This window comes from Neospora caninum, chromosome Ia (assembly GCF_000208865.1).
Source record: "Neospora caninum Liverpool complete genome, chromosome Ia".
Taxonomy (NCBI): Eukaryota; Apicomplexa; class Conoidasida; order Eucoccidiorida; family Sarcocystidae; genus Neospora; species Neospora caninum.
This window is the reverse complement of record NC_018385.1, coordinates 71,164-88,242: the sequence shown is the minus strand read 5'-3', so window position 1 is coordinate 88,242 and position 17,079 is coordinate 71,164. Positions and strand designations below refer to the sequence as shown.

The 17,079-nt window shown below is 54.9% G+C and overlaps 1 protein-coding gene across 1 annotated transcript; it reads right to left on the bottom strand.

Moving 5' to 3' along the window:
- Positions 1 to 2,919: 2,919 nt before the first annotated feature.
- Positions 2,920 to 16,922, bottom strand: NCLIV_000060 (putative 3', 5'-cyclic nucleotide phosphodiesterase domain-containing protein; the record flags this gene model as incomplete). The annotated part of the gene is made up of 18 exons (XM_003879494.1): positions 2,920 to 2,962; positions 3,372 to 3,479; positions 3,836 to 4,000; positions 4,390 to 4,603; positions 4,882 to 5,186; positions 5,759 to 5,888; positions 6,151 to 6,229; positions 6,716 to 6,928; positions 7,410 to 8,110; positions 8,403 to 8,835; positions 9,224 to 9,422; positions 9,755 to 10,384; positions 11,004 to 11,141; positions 11,547 to 11,680; positions 12,117 to 13,019; positions 13,754 to 14,355; positions 14,540 to 15,652; positions 16,337 to 16,922. 18 exons carry the CDS (start codon positions 16,920 to 16,922, stop codon positions 2,920 to 2,922), a joined length of 6,696 nt encoding a protein of 2,231 aa, XP_003879543.1.
- Between the last annotated feature and the right edge of the window lie 157 nt (positions 16,923 to 17,079).

The following is a 17,079-nucleotide window of genomic DNA, read 5'->3' as shown; positions in this document are numbered from 1 at the left end:
CCTTGCTACTCGCGTAATGAACTCGAACTGTGCTATTCTGATCTCAGGTGGCGCTCATCTTCCCGAAAAGCTCTTCCTGTTTGCTGGCGACTATAGCATTTCGCACATACTACAATAGACCCGATGACAGTAATCTTCCTCAGTAGCGTTTGTTTTGGCCAGCTCTGCATTCCACTCTCGTGTCACTTCGTATTTACACTGATAAAGAAACATCTGCGAACAGGCGGTCTCGGGTTAACATAGACGTCGTCATCAACGATTAAACGCTCGATCGCTGGCACGAAGCCCAGACCACTGCACTTCAGAAACGAGTCGAGCACGCCGGCAAATGTTCACAAGCATGGATGTGCTGCTCCACTCTTCCACGCCCGGTTCTCGAAGGAAAAAGAAATGTCCAAGTTGAGTCGCACACACCTGTCCAATTACACAGTCTTCTCCACAACTGCAAAGTGTAGGAAAGCCGTGCGTCACACTGGAATTTTCCCCACCGTTTCCGCTTGCACTTCGTGTTCTACAGTTGATCATCCGGTCCCAGGGCCTCGGACAGCCTTCACAAGCAAGGCGGACTGCCAGGTTAGAAAACAAGCTATCCCGTGCCTATTGGATGAAATGTGAATGTGCGTCGTGCTTACCTCGGTCATTTTCAAGGGTCACGGCACCAAGACACTCACAGGATCTCCCTTACTGCTTTCAGTGTGACAGGGTCAAGTGCCTGCGAACGATATTGTCGTACGCTGCATTCCTTGCAGAAATGGAAGGCTCAAGCGCAGACAGTTCACATGAAGGCACTGATCAGTCCCTGCGAGACCACAATTGACAAAAAGGCGGCAGAGCGTTTCGTCGCTACCCAGTTCAGCAGTGCGTCTGCCGAACAAGAGAGAATGGTGTTCCGTAGGAACTGTCTCGTGCTATTTTGCCCAGAGGCACCGTAAAATTTGGGAAAGGTGACAGCCTCAGCGCACCGCCACCTAGGCACATGAACCGTTCGGTCCCCGAAAACGAAGGTAGATTTCCACAGTAGCGGACTGTTGGATCGGGACATTAGATCATGTTCGCTACTTCAATGCAGATTTGTGGCTGGCATAGTCTTTCGCTGAACAGATGCACAAACATCGACTAGAGTGTTGACGTGTAACGAGCACTTAGTGATATGTGGATGAACGGTGGCTTCCCTAAAAGTCAAGATCAAAGACCAGACAATGCAAGCTAAGTAAGAAGAGTTGTGTTCGCCATGCTGTTCAACCTTTTCCCCGAAGATATACAGAACTTGATCAAGTGTCGCTCGGGTTTCTTCTCGCTCAGAGACAGAGGGATCCTTTGATCCTGTCCATGGCAGTGCCCGCCGGAGGGATACGAGCCCTGTGAGGACACCCAGGAGAGGGACGTGCACCCGAGAGTTCGAAAAACCCCACGGGAGTCCTGTCGTCGTGGAGCATGGACATGTTCCGGTCAAAACCAAAATAGAATGTAAGATACGGGCAAAGTTTCCCTCTTACGGAACTGGCTTCATCTACAGATCACCGTGCCACGGTGGCACACGGCCTAGGACGCAATATTGTGGCAGGCGATTTTCAGGCGACACGAAGGTGACTCAAAAAGCGGCGATGGTTGCTACAGCGGAACAGCAATGGCTCAAGAGTCTTCTTATTGCCGCGGATGAGTTAGGAAGCTAGAAACGCGACGCGAGAAAATGAGTTGGTAGAGAAAATGACCTTCATAGTCGTTGCGTGACAGTGTGATAGAAATGACACAGGCAAAGGGTATGCTTTACTTGCTCTTCTAAGTTGTGGCATCTTAGCTGTACAGTCACGTTGCCAAAGGCAAATTCCGCCCAAATTGGTACCATACTTTTTAATGGTACCTTCCTGATCCTAAAGCAACACGCGTGAGGGGATTGCCCCTGTCACTCGTGCCGGATGCAGGCTTACCTTACAACCCAGGTTATTCGCGGAACATACTCGGAGGCTATTTCACATCGTGACGTTCATGCGGTTGGCCCTTCCGAGCAGAAAAACTTCTCTCCAACCCTCATAAATGGTTCTCAGACGATTGGCTATGCGCTCGTGAACTGTACTGTAACTGCATGTCCAATATCGTCGACGGGGGGAGTCCTCAAGCAATTCTATCCTGTAGCGATTTTTGAGGGTGTGCGACACATGGCTAAACGCGCAAGCGCCCGTTTGCAATAACTCAGTGCACCGCAGCGGGTCCCTAGCTAGAAGAAAATGCAGGAATAGTTTGCACACGCACATTTGGCCGAGCAATATGCTCATAACGGCATTGTTTCCCGTCGTGCAGCTCCCAGAGATTTGTTACTCGAACCGCATCCCAGCAGGAGTGCCGCATTCGATGGGTGTCCGGGAGTCCCATCAACCACCGTAGTTAAACTTCACGATGTGCATTGTCGCAGAAAAAGATTTCCAGAGTGTCCATCAGCAAACTTGATGCTTCATGGTTGAACTAGAACCCGCCCCCCGCCCCGGTTCTGGTTCTGCCTCGAGACTGCGTGCTTTACACTCGGCCCGTTCTCGGACTCTGCACTTCCAAGGGGCAGCATTGCGTGTGAGTTCTGTCTGTATGAATCAGCGCGATAAATTTCTGAATTTCGCATTTTTTCCTGTGGCAGGATTACGTGTGCGTTTCCCTGCTCGTGAGTGACGGGAACAGAACTTATAAATCGTTTGTCTCAAAAAGAAGTTCGAATCGGTCCCCTCAAAAACGCAGTGCACTTTTGAGTAGAAAGCGAAACACAAATCACAGCGAAGATGCTTTTAAAGGGAAATGCACAAAGGAAATGGTGGAGACAAGTCTCGGAAAACGAAACCCAAAGATGAAAGGAGTGCGAAAACGCCTTCTGTCTCATTGTCATCGTTCTTCTTCCCGTCGCTCTCTTGTCACACTGTGCCGTTCCCTTGACGTTCATACGTCCAAACTGGGCGGCCGGCAACCGTCGTACTCCTCACTGGGAAAAAAGAGAGAATGCGGAAACACAAAAAACAGAAGGGGGCATGATCGACGTAAAGCCCGAACTCAAGCGCAGCGACTCAAAACGACAGTGATCCGCAAGTGCCCTAGTACGGCGTTTGCTGCCCTACTAACAAAAAAAACGTTTCTTTGAATATCAAATTGGAAGTGCCACCTAGTCCCCATTATTAACGTTGCTTGTATAAAACATTCGTATCTTCTAATCGAAACGGCTGCTCAAAAACCAAAGCCCTTCGCTTCCCTCGACCGCACGCAATTAAAAGCCTAAAACCCGTACACTTTCGCCACTCGCATGATTTATACAGACGCATGAATACACGGAGGTACACACAGTCAAGTCGATGAAAGCGTGCATGTCGACGTACGTAGTTTTAAAGCATGCTTACCACTGGATGAAGCCAAAGCATTTCACTCCACGCATGCCGGTAAATTTCAGATCCTTGAGACGGAACGAAAAATTGTTCGGAAGCTCTTCTTCATATCGCTCTCCGGCTCTGCAAATAGAAAGGGAAAAAATCAAATCAATGCGCGGTCAGAATAACCGGTGGAGCCAAGCACAAATGTTTGAGCTTATCTCTACGACAATCTACCTGCTGGTCTCGTGCCTGCGTAGCTGCGTACTTGTTGGAATATCTAACTACACATTCGGAGCTGTAAATTGCCATACAAATATACAAAAAACTGAAAAAAGCATATCCTCCCACATATTCCCCCATGCACACAAATATATCAATATATATATATATATATAGAGAGAGAGAGAGAGATAGGCCGACGGACTGCTCTATATAGGCAAGTGAATTTGCGAGTGAAAAGCGTCGATGTTCACGCCTTTGCGTTCTCTTCGTACTTTTCGGCCTCTTCCGCTGCCTTCAAAGTATCGAGTGCTCTCTGCCACATCTCCAAATTTTTTTCGCCTTGAATAACCAACTCGGAGACTTCCGGTATGAGGTCGGCGAGGGCCCGGAATTGGTCGAGGACGACAAAGGAGAGAAAGCCGATCTGGGACTGCGTTCTATAAAGAGTGCGAGCAATCAACGGCACACTGTTTTAGTCACCAGCGAAGCCAAATATCAAAACAACGAGAGACGAAAACGAAACGCCGTGCTGACCTGTGTGCATCATGAGGCGGCGGGCCCAAACGGAAAAAAGCTTCTTCTGAACGTTCCGAAACAGTCTGCGGAACTCCGGCGTCGCCCCATAAAAATACACACGTAGGCACGCATATTGATGCAGTTTTCTACAAGCAAGACTACTGGTGAATCAAATTATAATATATATATATATATATATGCAAGGAGTTCTATCTGTACCTCGATGCATTTAAATCTGCTCATTTTCATGTGTCTATCTCTCGGCAGATATACGCCTTGAGAACATTTGCCGTTTCCGTTGTTTGCTGACCTTTGCAGCTCTGTGCGGGCGTCCATGAAGACGGACACGGGGAGTCCATAACGTTTTTCCAGGTCGACTTGAGCATTGAATTCCTGAGTCACCAAGGAAGCCCACTGGATGTTTCTTCCTTCACTCATGACCGGGTTACAGATATCCGCGCAGTGGATCAGGCACGTGACCAGCAAGTTTCGATCGTCTTCTCCTTCGAGTTCTTCGCGGTCAGCTGAGCAGAAAAGACAAGAAAAGATCCCCTTTCACTCTCCACTACTTCTGAAGTATATCTAAATGCTAGAGTGATACCTGCAATTATTTGGAGTCTTTTTCTGGGGAGTATATACTACGAGTTGGACTACTGGTTTAGATCTTGAACGTCTTTGTTTACTGGATCCAAGTTCTATTGTGCTTTTCATGACCATCATGTTAAGTGCATTTTCCCGTGGCGAGACGTGCGCCTCCTGTCCCGGCAGGCATCTGTCTAGACCACCCCATACACGGCCCCACCGGGTTTCGCGATCCATCCCTCTGTCCAACTTTCCATCTGAGCGTCTTCCGGCCATTTCTTACGCGTCTTCATCTGCGCTCGCCTCTTCATAGCGTCGTGGTGCTGCCTAAACAGTTCCATGTCGGTCGAGAAAATCGCCTGAATCACGATTTTCCGCAACTCCGCGAACGAGGGCACAATGCGCCCGCCTTCAACACGCGAACCGCACGATCCAGTCTTCCCCTCGGGAGACGCAGGCGCCGCCGACCCGCCGACGGCCGGAAAGCATCGCGAGCCGGCTCCGTACATGCTCAGTTCCATCATTCTGCGACGAAGAGCGAAAAAAACCACAGCGAAGTGGGAGGAGTCTCTTAAAGACGCCGGAGTCACGTAACAAACAGTGATTTTTGATCGGTGGAGGTGGGGGGGTCGCGCCTGGCACTAAGTAACTGAGTTACAAAATGCGGGGAAACACAGAGACGCACAAGCACGCAACATTGTGCCAAGTATCGATCGTTCTGAAAAATGAATCCCTGCACGAAAGCACTGACTTTCCTCTCCCAAGCCCCATCCTCTCAGTTCCACAAAACGTGCATGAAACGAAAAGGAAAGACGACGCGGTTCTTTTGGGTGAGCTCAAGAGCGCAAATCGACATCGCAGCCATGACGTCGGCGTGGATAGGTATCAGACGTCTGTCTTCTTTGTCCCCGCTTCGATAATGATACGCGAGGGTGCACAAACAAGGCATGCGGGAAAGGTGAGGGATCCACACTCTGTGGTCCGAAAGTGGGCATTCATTGGAATTCATCTAGCGATTTCTTCAGAACAATCAATTCCATGAGACATTTAACGCTCTGTTTTTGGCTACACATCAGCCAGGGGTAGGACACTCTTACGTTCGGACGGCAAACGCGGCGTGGTGATTCTCGAGAACCGCCTTGTCGTTGTACATGATCGAGAGAGGGTGGAGACTCGCGCGAAGGAATGCATTGTTAACCCCAGGATGATCGACGTCGTGGCACAACGCTGAACAAAAGGAAAACCCAAAACACAAGCTACCGTGGTGACGCAAGCAGATGTGTTGAGATCACAAACTGATATATATATATATATATATATATATATATATATATACGCGTCGCGAGGTGTAGCAACACATGCATTGAGATTGCCTGTATATCTATATATCTATATATATATATATATACACATATACACATACAGACACGGACATTCCAGGTGTGACGGCCATATGTTTGGATGTTTACAGCAACGGAAGAGAAAGTACCTGCAAGGAGGATCCCCAGTTGTTCGACGGGGCTGAGGATATTGCGGCATCCATAGGTGGAGAGGAACATCCAGCAGACCTAAGGGAGGAAAGGAGAAGCAGTCCAGAAAACCCCAGACGGTGTTTTTGGCATCTTTTCCCCGGTTCGTTTCTACCGTTTGCATCTCGCCGTTTCGTTTTTCACCTTCGTTTCTCAGGATCAAAACGGCGATTGTACAATAACAGACTTGGACCCTTAGCCCAGGAGCCTCTGCAAATACCTGCGCAAAATTTCTCGAATTCGTGTATTTCTGCATCCGTGCGGCTTCATGTGCACGCTCCTATTCAGATATCTGTGAGGTGTCAAGAATAATGCTCATATATATATATATATATTTATAGATATTTATATATATGTAGGCATCCTGTATGAACGCGCCCGTGTACATGAACGGTAGACGAAATAAGGACAGCACCGCATGCTCATTTCACTTCGGAGGCGAAAGGCACATCAGCTCTCGCGTAGGTATCTGCCGTTTCCCCTGAGCCCGTTCGCTCTCTTTCCTTGTTCCCTCTTTTCATTTACCTGGAAAACATGGATGGCATGGTAGAAATTGTGGTACGGGTTATCTGTGTGATACCCGTCGCGAATGATCGTAAAGAAATGACGCAGCTTCTTCTCCTCTCTTCTCTCGAGCAGTCCCAAATCGTCGAGCGCGAGCAGGAAGAAGATCTCCATTTCGTTGCTGTTTCGCCGCCAAACGTCGAGATTCCATCCCCGAAACTGGGCCAAGATTAGCTGCGGAAAAAGATCAAAACATCCAAGAACTCGGGCCACGTCTCCAGTCAGGTATATCCTATAGCGCATCGATATACATAAATATATATAGGAAGAGAGAGAGATGAATGTGGAGAAGTGGGCCCCCAAGGCCGACCGGCAAACAGCCCTCTCTTTTCACAGGGAGTTGCTGAGGGGCGGCGGTCACCCAGCAGAAACCAATCATCCTCACGTTACTCGGGCACACGAGATACCGAGTCGGTTCGTGGAAAAACGCGAGGGAAGCCCCGCACAAGACCCGCGGAGAGGCGCACAAAGCGCTGGTGCTTAAAACGACGACTCAGCTGAGGAGGGGTTCCGCGTGTGTGTGTGTGAGTGAACGTAAAATGTGAACGTAAAAATCCAAGGCCTATACAGTTGGCGGATGCGCGCGCCTAGAGAGGTCCACGCACATGCACAAGTCCGCGTGCCTATATCCGGTGTACCCTTGCGTTTCACTTACGTCTCTTCGGATGGCTTTCATGTGTCTTTCGCATTTGTCAAGCGCGGCAGAAAAGACGAGACTCGGGAGGGAAGACGCGCGTGGTCTCTTCTTCAAGGCTTTCCACAGCGAAGACGAAAAGCGGTGTTCACTGGATCCAAACGTCCTCATGACGCGTCCACCTTCTTCGCCGCCCTTCCTTCGGTATGCGTGTGTCTCTCGACTTGCGCTCTTGCGGATGAGCACCTCGCCGGACGCCGCGAACGCGCCGTCCTTCGCGAGTGTCGCGTCCCTCTCTTCTCGTCCGTCGTCGTCTTTCCATTCCGAAGACGACACGGAGCAGCCGCGGAGCATCTCGTCGCTCGCTCCTCGCCCATTCAGGACGGCGCGGGATCTCTCTTCTTCCTCTCGCCACGACCAGTTAGCGCTTGAGGACACGCTGCCGTCGTCTTCCTCGCGTTCGCGGCCTGTTCGCCGTCGAAAGTCGCCCATGCTCTGCAGAGACAGCAGGCCGGGGTTTTCGCGCTTCCGGCGAATTCCCGAGACCAACAGAGGACTGTCTCCCGCCTCAGACCGATTCGCCGCGGACACCGACTCCGTCTCCACCGCGTAGGAACAAGGCAGAGAGAAGGGAGCGCCGCCTCGCGCCCCTCGAACCAAGACAGGACTCTGGCAGGAAGGTTCGCGCCGGAGGAGAGGCGTTACGGGCGAGACACGATTGGCTGTGGAGACAGGGAGAAGAGACAGAGACAGCGGCCACGCAGGCTTTCTGGGTTTCTTTAAGGAGCAGAGAGAGCTGCTAAATGCCAAAGCGAACGAAAACAGAGAAAACAGCCACACACAACGGAAGAAACGAGCCGACAAGAAGACGTCCCGACCCCGCGCCACCATCGCCTCGCCTCTGCTTTGCTCGTCTCCCTCGTTTGCGCGTTATATCTTGAGTGTGTCTGTCGCACGTTCCGTCCCGACCACACCCTGTTTTCCCTTCGGTTTTGCAAACGCCATGCTTCTCACCTCGCAAACCGCCTCTTGGCGCGTCGCGTTCTCCATCGGGGCGAGGGCCCGCGACCGTCGCCCGCCGCTGCTTTTCTTCCTCGGATTCCTTTGCTCGCTCTTCTCTCTCTCGTCGGCGCCTGTCGTTCTCCCGTTCTCGACCCCTCCTCTCCATCTCCTCTGGCCCGTAGAAAGGAGGAGACACGGGTCGTCGCCTCGAGTCTTCCGCCCCTCTCTTCCTGTCTTGCGTCTCCAGCGTCCCGGCTCTCTCGGACGCGACTCCATCGCTGCTCCGTCCGGGTCCTTCCACATCCTCGGTCCCGTCCGAACGCGCGAGAGCAGACGGCCAGGAAGGAAACGAGGCCCGACTGGAGAGCTCGTCCATGCTTGGCGCCAACGACTGACAGCGGCGAAGGCGCCGGAGGAGCTGACGCTTATCTTCCTCAACGATCGTCTGAAAACGCACACACGCGAAACGCGAAGCAACGAAAGCTTTTCAAGAGCAAGAGAAGGGAAGAGCCAAAGCGCGACGACAGGCTTTAATCGACGGCCGACATGGAGCGACACATTCTCTCCGGAAGAAGTCCCCAACGCCTCTGGCGAGAGCACACAACACGTTCTCGGAGCCGGTTCTTCCGCCTTGTCCCTATGCGTGTGCATCCACCTGATCGGCAAGAACAGCGATGGATGTGTCTCCTATCTCGCGTCTTCGCCCAAACTCAGCCGCGACCCCAGACACCGCGCCGTCTGTGTGTTCCACTCCTTATTCTCTTCCTACACCATTCCTCTTTTTGCTGAATTTGCTGGCCCTTTCTCGAGCTCCGCCCCGTCCCTCTCCCGACCTTGATCTCTGCCAGCACATGGTCCGCGCCTGTCTGAGACCGGAACATGACGCTGTTTTCCGGTTCGGCGACGACGTAGGAGACCATCGTCACCATCGGTTTCAGGAGAGTCATCCCCGCCACGCAAACGTTGGTCAGCGCCCCGCCGAGGGCGTTTTGGATCTCGCACTGAATGCAGCGCAAGAAAACTTCGTCTTCTCTGCGCACACAGCACCGGAAAAGGGTTTGCCGTTCAGTGTGAAGCACGGTTTGCGACGAGACACCCGTAAAGTCCCGGGGAAGAAAGCTGTCGGAGAGCTCGCACACACGCATTCGCTGAATATGCCCCCGTTACGAGATACAAACAACCCAGTTCTTTGAGTGCTGTACACCACCCCACACACGGAAGCAGCACTCGTCTCTGCGCGGTCAGCCAACACTGAACTTCCTTTTCGAGTGTTAGCGCCTTGCTCTCCAGGCCGGTGTTCCCCTTCCCAGCTCCTCTGCTCTGACTCCTTCTGCATCTCGCCTTTTCTCGTCTCGCACGCCCACCTCGTGAATTTCCGGTGGACTTTCAACTCATTCGCGACCGTCAGGGTTTGCAGCAACTGGTCTCCGTAGGACAGGCGGTGTCGCGCGGCGGGGCTGCACAGCGGACACGCGCCAGTCTCGCCCCTGTCTCCGGCTCTTCTGTCTCCGCGGGCTCGGCCGCGTCCTTCGCGCCCCCGCCGCTTGTCGCTTGCCTCCGCGAAGCCGAAGCCGGAGCTCTCTCTGTCGCCTAGGCGGCCTCGTACTTGTCTCGGTCGCTCGAGCCGCGAAGGAGAAGAATGAGAAGCTTGCGGCTGAGACGCCGACTCGCGCGGAGCGCCGGTGTCAGGAAGTAAGGAGGCCGAGCGAGACACGGGACGGAGGAAGAAAGGCGAGGCTGCAGGGAGGGTCGGCGCAGAGCCGGGCGTGGGGTTCGGTCGGCGCGACAGGGCGACAGGCGAGGAGACTGCGTGCCGGAGAGTCGGCCGACGAGGCGTGGCAGCGAAAGGGGTCGCGACGTCGGGTGCATAGGATCCGGACGGAAGAAAGGAAGCCGCTCCTGGGCGGCAGAGGGCGCAAGCTGGTCGATTGATCAGCAGAAGAACGCCCTTCGCAAAGCCCTGGGCGTTGAGGAGAGGGACCACCATTGCGGATCTGCGAAGAGAAAAAAGGGGAGACGGGCACTCGAAGAGTTCGCTGAAGCGCGAGGCAGTTCCGAAGAGAACGTGGATCGCGATAAAGCAGCGAAGACGCAGTGCGCGGAGACGCGCGCGGGAAGAACCGAAAAGGAAAAGGTGTCGGGCTGCGTGAAGGGCGGCCGGAAGAGACGAATTGAGAGAGACCTGCCACACAGTCATGAGGATCAGGGCCAAGACGCAGAGAAGCGAGAACGCGAAGGCAGGAAAAACTTCTAGACAGCTCCACATCAGAATGGAAGAGGGACGCAAGAGCAGCCTGGATGTCGCAGGCGTGGTGACAGGGATTCTTTCGCACCAGCGCAAGGCAAACTCGGGTTGAGAGATGCCAGCAGAAACGCACGAGAAGCCAACCTCGACAGCACAGGCAGAAAAACCTGCAGAGAGGCCTGCGAGTCGAACTGCATGCACTCTGCACCCTAGCGAGGGCCTCAAATCCTCTCCACAGAGGAGACGCTGTCTACTTTTCATGACGGTTTCTCAACTCGTTTTTTCTGGAGAACCACCCCCCCCCCCCCCCCGCGTCCGAGCAGTCGTCAGAAAAAAACAGATCCAAAAAAGGCAGAACATTCACTTACCGCGTTCGAATTCCGGCCAGATCATCGTAGTCTTTGTTCATGCCCGCGGGGACGTCGTTGCAGATGGCGATTCTTCCCCCTTGCCGCGTCGCCTCGCCGAGAAGCGGATGGGAGTGCGGGAGAGTCAGCCCGCGAGCTCTGCACAGCCAAGTGCCGCAAACTCGCCGTCGCAGACAGCCTCCACACTCTTCACACAGACTTCAGCAGGTAACTCGAGACACAGAGAGACACAACGCCACATAAAGGGATACGCGCATGTCCACAAGCATGCACATATATGTATTTACACATGCGTATAAAGACGAACATACCATATATATACATATATATATATATATATATATATATATATGTACATATGGAGCCCTGCGTAAAGGTGAGACGGACGGGTTCCATGAACACGCGTTGGGGCTGCATGTATCTGCCAAAAGCTGTGTCTGTGTTTGAATGGAAAATTAGCTTGACACTGCATTTCAGTGCAAATCGACGCCGATCGCAGATGCCCCATCACCGCCTTTTTGTCGGGGGTGCGATCTCGCTTACTGTAGCGCTCCACCGAGACAGACAAACGAGTTGTTTTGGGCATCCACAATGAAGAAGGCAACCTGCTCGACTCCGAGAGTTGTGTGGATCAGAGACAAAAACCTTTCAACCGTCTTGATGGGGTTCAGCGCCTCCTGCGCAAACACACGAGAACAAGGCCGGCAGACGGAGCAGCTGTTTCCACTCGCGTTTGACGCCCAGAACGGGCTGCACAGACAGCCGCCGCGGCAAGCACCCGTGCAGGAAGACGCGCGCGACCAGAGCGACAAAGCGGCCAAGAAACGTGTTCTACACCTATACATTAGAACGCATGTTCACACTCGCACATAAATGCTTAAATACATGTAAATATACATGAACAGACATACGTATATAGATACGTACATATATATATATATATATGTATATATATATATATATATATATATATATGTACATTGCTCCATCTCTATATGGATAGGGAACGTTTAATTGTGCGTTTGTGTCAAGAGACCGCCTTTTCTAGGTAAAGACTTCTGCGGGTGAGTGACATCCGTGGCCGCAGACGTCTCTGCGTTGCGGCACGTTTACCTGGAAGACAGATCTGTGCAATTCCAGTTGAAGCGCCTTCTTTGTTCGTTCCCTTCTCAGCCACTCGACATTGAGAACGCTGAGAAGAAGCTGTTCAACTCGGTCGGCGATTTCATCGATCAGTTCCTCTTGGCCCTCGCAGCCGCCGTCCAGAGGCTGCACGCAGACGAGGAGGCCCATGGCGAAGTTCGGGTGCGTTGCATGCGTCTCTTCGCGGAGTGCCTCGGGGCGACTGGACGCGTCTTCTCGCGATTCACCCAAGAAGGCGACGCTGGGCGACCGCGGCAGCGGAGGCGTCGCGCCCCAGCCTCCGCTTTCCGCCAGTGCCTCGGCACTGGATGCAGAAGACATCGAGGAAGACGACGGAACCTTTCGCACCGCGGTCGACCGGGCGGGGGAGTCTGAGAGGCGCGCAGAGGCTGGGTTGGCCGCGTGGGGCGCGAGTTTTCTCGGGAAAGACGAGCGCGAAGGAACGTCGCCCTTGCGACCGAAAGTCCCCTCGAGCGGCCCGCGTTTCCTTTCCGGAGGCAACGAGTAATCGATCCGGGAGTCCTCCATGAGATCCCAGAGCCGACTGCCTGCGCGATCTGTCAGCTTTCGGACGAGCAGCCGAAGCGGAGGCAGCGGGGGCCACGCGCAAATGTCTCTGTCCCCTTTGCCCAGGCCAGCCTCGCCGTCGCCACGGAGACACTGCTTTTCTCGCAAGGCGTTCACGACGATGTGCGGCAGCGCCGAAGACGCCAACGAAGAACAGGCGGGAAAGGAAGAACTCGAAGACGCAGCCTCGCTCGGCTCAACCGAGACCAGATCAGACGGAACAGGCCCAGAAGGCACAGCTGCCACCGAAGAAGTTCTCTGCGGCCCAATGATGGCGTCGGACGTAGAGTCGTACAGAAAGGATTGCTGAAACACGCCGGACAAAGGACGCACACCCGGGGTGAAAGAGACGCAGTCTTTGCCCCGGACACGAGCAGGACGCGCTAACGGCAGAGCAGACACTCAAGGCCAGCGCACGCAGCGTTTCGTGCTTCGTTCCAGCCTCCGCCGCTTGAGAAGAGAGCGACAAATGGTTATAAAAAAGACCGAGACCACACGCAAGCGCGCCCGGTTCGTCCCTCCTCCCTCCTTGCGAGCCAGGCAGTCGCCTCTCGGGTTCGCAACGCCAGAGAGATTCACACGCAAACCGCCTGGAGTCAGCGCCGCCCAGAGAGACGGAGAAGGACAGTCGAGCGGGAGCGCGGCCTCCCGTTCCGTGTCTGTCTCCATGTGGGAGAGCGCCGGGCAGTCATCCACATACCCAGGGGACTGCGTGGCCATTAAACGAATCAAACGTCATCAGGCATGCAACATCAATCATATAACTGAAGCGGGACTCCTCGTTACCGACGACGAAAATGGTGTGGGATGAGCAAGCTCGAGACACCTGCCTGTTCTGCCGCAACCGCAAACAGGAAACCTCCGCTGTACTGAACAGCAGGCCTAGACTTCCGAAGGAGAATACTCCAGTTTGGGAGGCCCCACATGTCTCTTTAGAGGATTGCTGCACACCACACCCCACTACTGGACTGCGTTGTCGGAAGTGATGTTAGGAACCGCTTCAGGGAGTTGCCTCACGTAGGCGGCAGAGATGAACGCACCGTTGTTCGCTCGTTGACGCGTTGAAACAGTTCGCCGATGCAACCGACCCGCGGGGACAGCACGAGGACTTCCCGGCCTTCTAGAACAGACTCGCCTTCTTCGCAGTCGCAGAACGTCGGGTCTCCGACGTAGCGCAAGGAGAACGGTAGCTCCTCCTCTCGTGGGCCAACGACCGGCTCGAGAGTTCCCAGGTTGGGAGCGCGGTTCAGACTTCCAGCAGAGACTGCCGAGACTCTTCTTTCTTCGGCGTTGCTGCGGAGCGCTCTCTCGGTCTCGAGCCTGTGCGCAGATCTCGCTCCTCGTCTGCCGCCACCCCACCGCGGGAAATGAAACGGAGACGGCGGGCTTTGCCGCCTCCGCTCCATCATGGCCCCAGCCAGTCCGGAGTGCAGGTGCGCAGGCAACGAGGCCGACGACTCCGAGGGAGACGAGAGGGAGCAGCTGTTTGAAAGGGGAGGGCTCTGGCGTTTCTCTGCCTTTCGAGGGGAAGGCGACCGACGCGGAGACTCCGGCGGCTCAGACGACCTCGCGAAAGACGCGGTGTCGGAGGCTCGGCGGTCGTCGACGAGGCGCCAACGAAGAAACTGGCGAAGTTGGTGACCTGGACGAAAGACAAGAACACGAAGTCAGACAGGGCGAACTTTAGAAGCGCGTCAGAGAACGAGTACACGCAGACGCGTCGGGCTTGCTTCGCCCCGGGGCTACACTGCGTGGCACCCACATCTTGTGAAGCGACAACTGCCTGTTCCGCGTTTCCTGTCACCTTTCCCGCCTTCTCGTCTTACTGAGAATCTCTTCTTCACTTTCCAGTCGTCCACAGCTGGAGATTCCGTCTCCTTCGGCTGCTAGCTCGGGCAGGCGGCGCCAGTCGGCGGGTTCTGCGTCTGCTTCCAGCTCCTCCAGGTCCACCCTGCTCATGCTGCCTCTTTGCTGGCCGTCGCCCGCGGTTTGTTCCTTCTCTGCATTTTTTGTGGACCAAACCGAGGAGTGGATGCACCGTTTCGGTGAGCCTTCGGTCGACTCAAGCTGTCTGTCTCCTGTCCCCAGCGCGCCTTCTTTCATCTCCCTCGCGGTCGCGCCGTCCTGCTCACGACGAAAAGGCCTCCCCATCTTGGCGTGTCCACGCTCTCCGAGTCTCCCCTCCTCTCTCGCCTCCGCGGCTCTGTCGTTCTCTTCCCTCAACCCCTCGCAGTCCGTCGCCTGAGAGGGCGTCCGGGGACTCGCGACAGCCAGCGAAGGCATGTCGCGCCCTGCGTCGCTTCGCTCTCTCCCCCGAGGCAATCGCGTGGAGAGAACAGCCGCGCATGCACGCACGCGTTGCTCGCGCCTTGGAGACGAGACAAAACCCATCTGCCTGGCCGACGCGCGGCGGAACTGTGCAGGCAGGCGACAGGAGGGAAGGGGAGAAGGAAGACTCGACGGAGGAGACAGCTGTGGGCACGCGCCTCCGGCGGAGAGACTGCTGGAGGAGCTCCGATCGTAGGAGCACACAGAGTCGACGTCTGTCTCCGGCGCCCGAGGCAAGTGGGAGGCAGGAGGCAAGCGAAGCGGGGAAGACACGCGAGAATAAGTTTGAAGGGAAGACGCCCGAGACATTAGAGTCTCCCCCTCACAACGCGGCGCGCCGGATGCCGCCTTCCCGTCGGCGACATCTGCGGAGCGTGCACTGGCGTCAGCTGGAGACAAATTCGCCGCAGCGAAGGGGGGGGAAGCGAGAGGGGAAAGAGGAGACGACGGACAGAGCGTCCCAAGAGGAATCGACGCAAAGCAGCAGTACAGCTCGTCTGTCTCCTTGTCGTACGCACAGACCAACACCAAGGGGCATCCGAGAGCAGCTGATACGGTGCCTGCTACTGTGCGTCCAAAAGAAATCATCGATGCCTCTTTGCTGCAAGCCGCTGAGTGACCGGAAGAAAAGGACGACACGAGGAGGGGAAAATGGGGTACGGAAAACAATCACGCGAACCCGAACCTCCATGTTCACCAAGCCTTTTGCGTGGTTGAACATATTATACTTGGACGCCACACTCGAGGGAAAAATAGCTAGCGCCTCATGTCAAAGCAAGCGAAGGGTCTTTTTGTTTTTCATTCGTGGACGGTGTCGATCATGCTCTTTCCTGTCACATTTCTCTTTCTGTCTCGGCACTCTCACTCTCAGCTTTCCGGTACAGCAACAACCACGGGGGCGGCACGGCGCGGTGTCCTGTTTGTCGAGCACTGCCTGCGTTGTGATCCCTCACTCTAGTTTATCACACTTTCTCCACGTGTTTCTCTCTGTTCTTCCTCGTCACCACCAGCCATGGCGACCGAGGCTTCTCGTCTTTCGCCAGGTTTCTCGATTTCGTTCTTCTCTGCTTTCTCCGTTGTGTCCCTCGCTGCGCGTTCCCTCGTGCCGGAGCCGTGTCTGCGTTCTCACGATGGTGGAACGCCTCAAAACACTCCTCGCTCCGCCTTCGAACTAGAGCATCATTCTCCCCTCCCCTGTCCCGCTGTTCTCTTCTGTGTCACCTTTGCACCGCGGGTGTCTCCGCAGCTGTGTCTCTTCCCTTTTTTCATGTTTGCTTCGCTCGCGCCTCGCCTACCTTCAACAGGCGCGCGCAGTGCCTCGGCCTTCTGGCGATCACACAAGACTTGGAGAGTCCTAAGCTGCTGTCCGATGCAGTCGTAGAAATGCAGGCCTACTTGCATCCCCGCTGTGCGTCTCGAGGCTCGCCGTCGCTCTTCTTCTCGCTCGTCCCTGAAGAACGGTCCAGGCGCCGCATAACGACTTTCCGAGTAGCCGGCAAGCGGGGTGGAGTAGTAGTCGCTTCCACGTTCTGCTTGTTTCCGTCCCGCCGTGTGTTGGCCTCTTTCGCCTTCTCTCTCTCGCCTGTCTCCTTCGTCTCCGTCTCTTCGTGCTCGCCCTCTCCCAAAACCGCTAACGAGCTCCGGCGGCGGCGAGGGCTCTGGCAGGCTGCGGCTCGAGCCTGGAAGAAACGAGGGCGGGAAAAAATCTCGCCGGCGAAGGCCCTCGGGAGAGACGGACGGCGACTCTGCCCCGGCCGAGGGTGCCGAGAGAGCACTGGACCCAGCTCGAGAAGAGGGGCGCGAAGCGAAGCCAGAGAGACCATAGTTTTCTTCCAGGTGGATCAGCGACGAACGTCGCCTACGAGGCGGAAGCTCTGACATTTTGGAGCGGCCAGGCCTGCGCCAAGGGGTTGGCGGAGGCTATTGCCGCGAGAGAAACACGTACCGAAACGACTGCGGAAGGAATCGCAGGCAGGGACGCGAAGGAGGAGAGAGGCACGTGGCAAGGAGAGAAAACAGAGAGAGGAAGGGGAGAGCG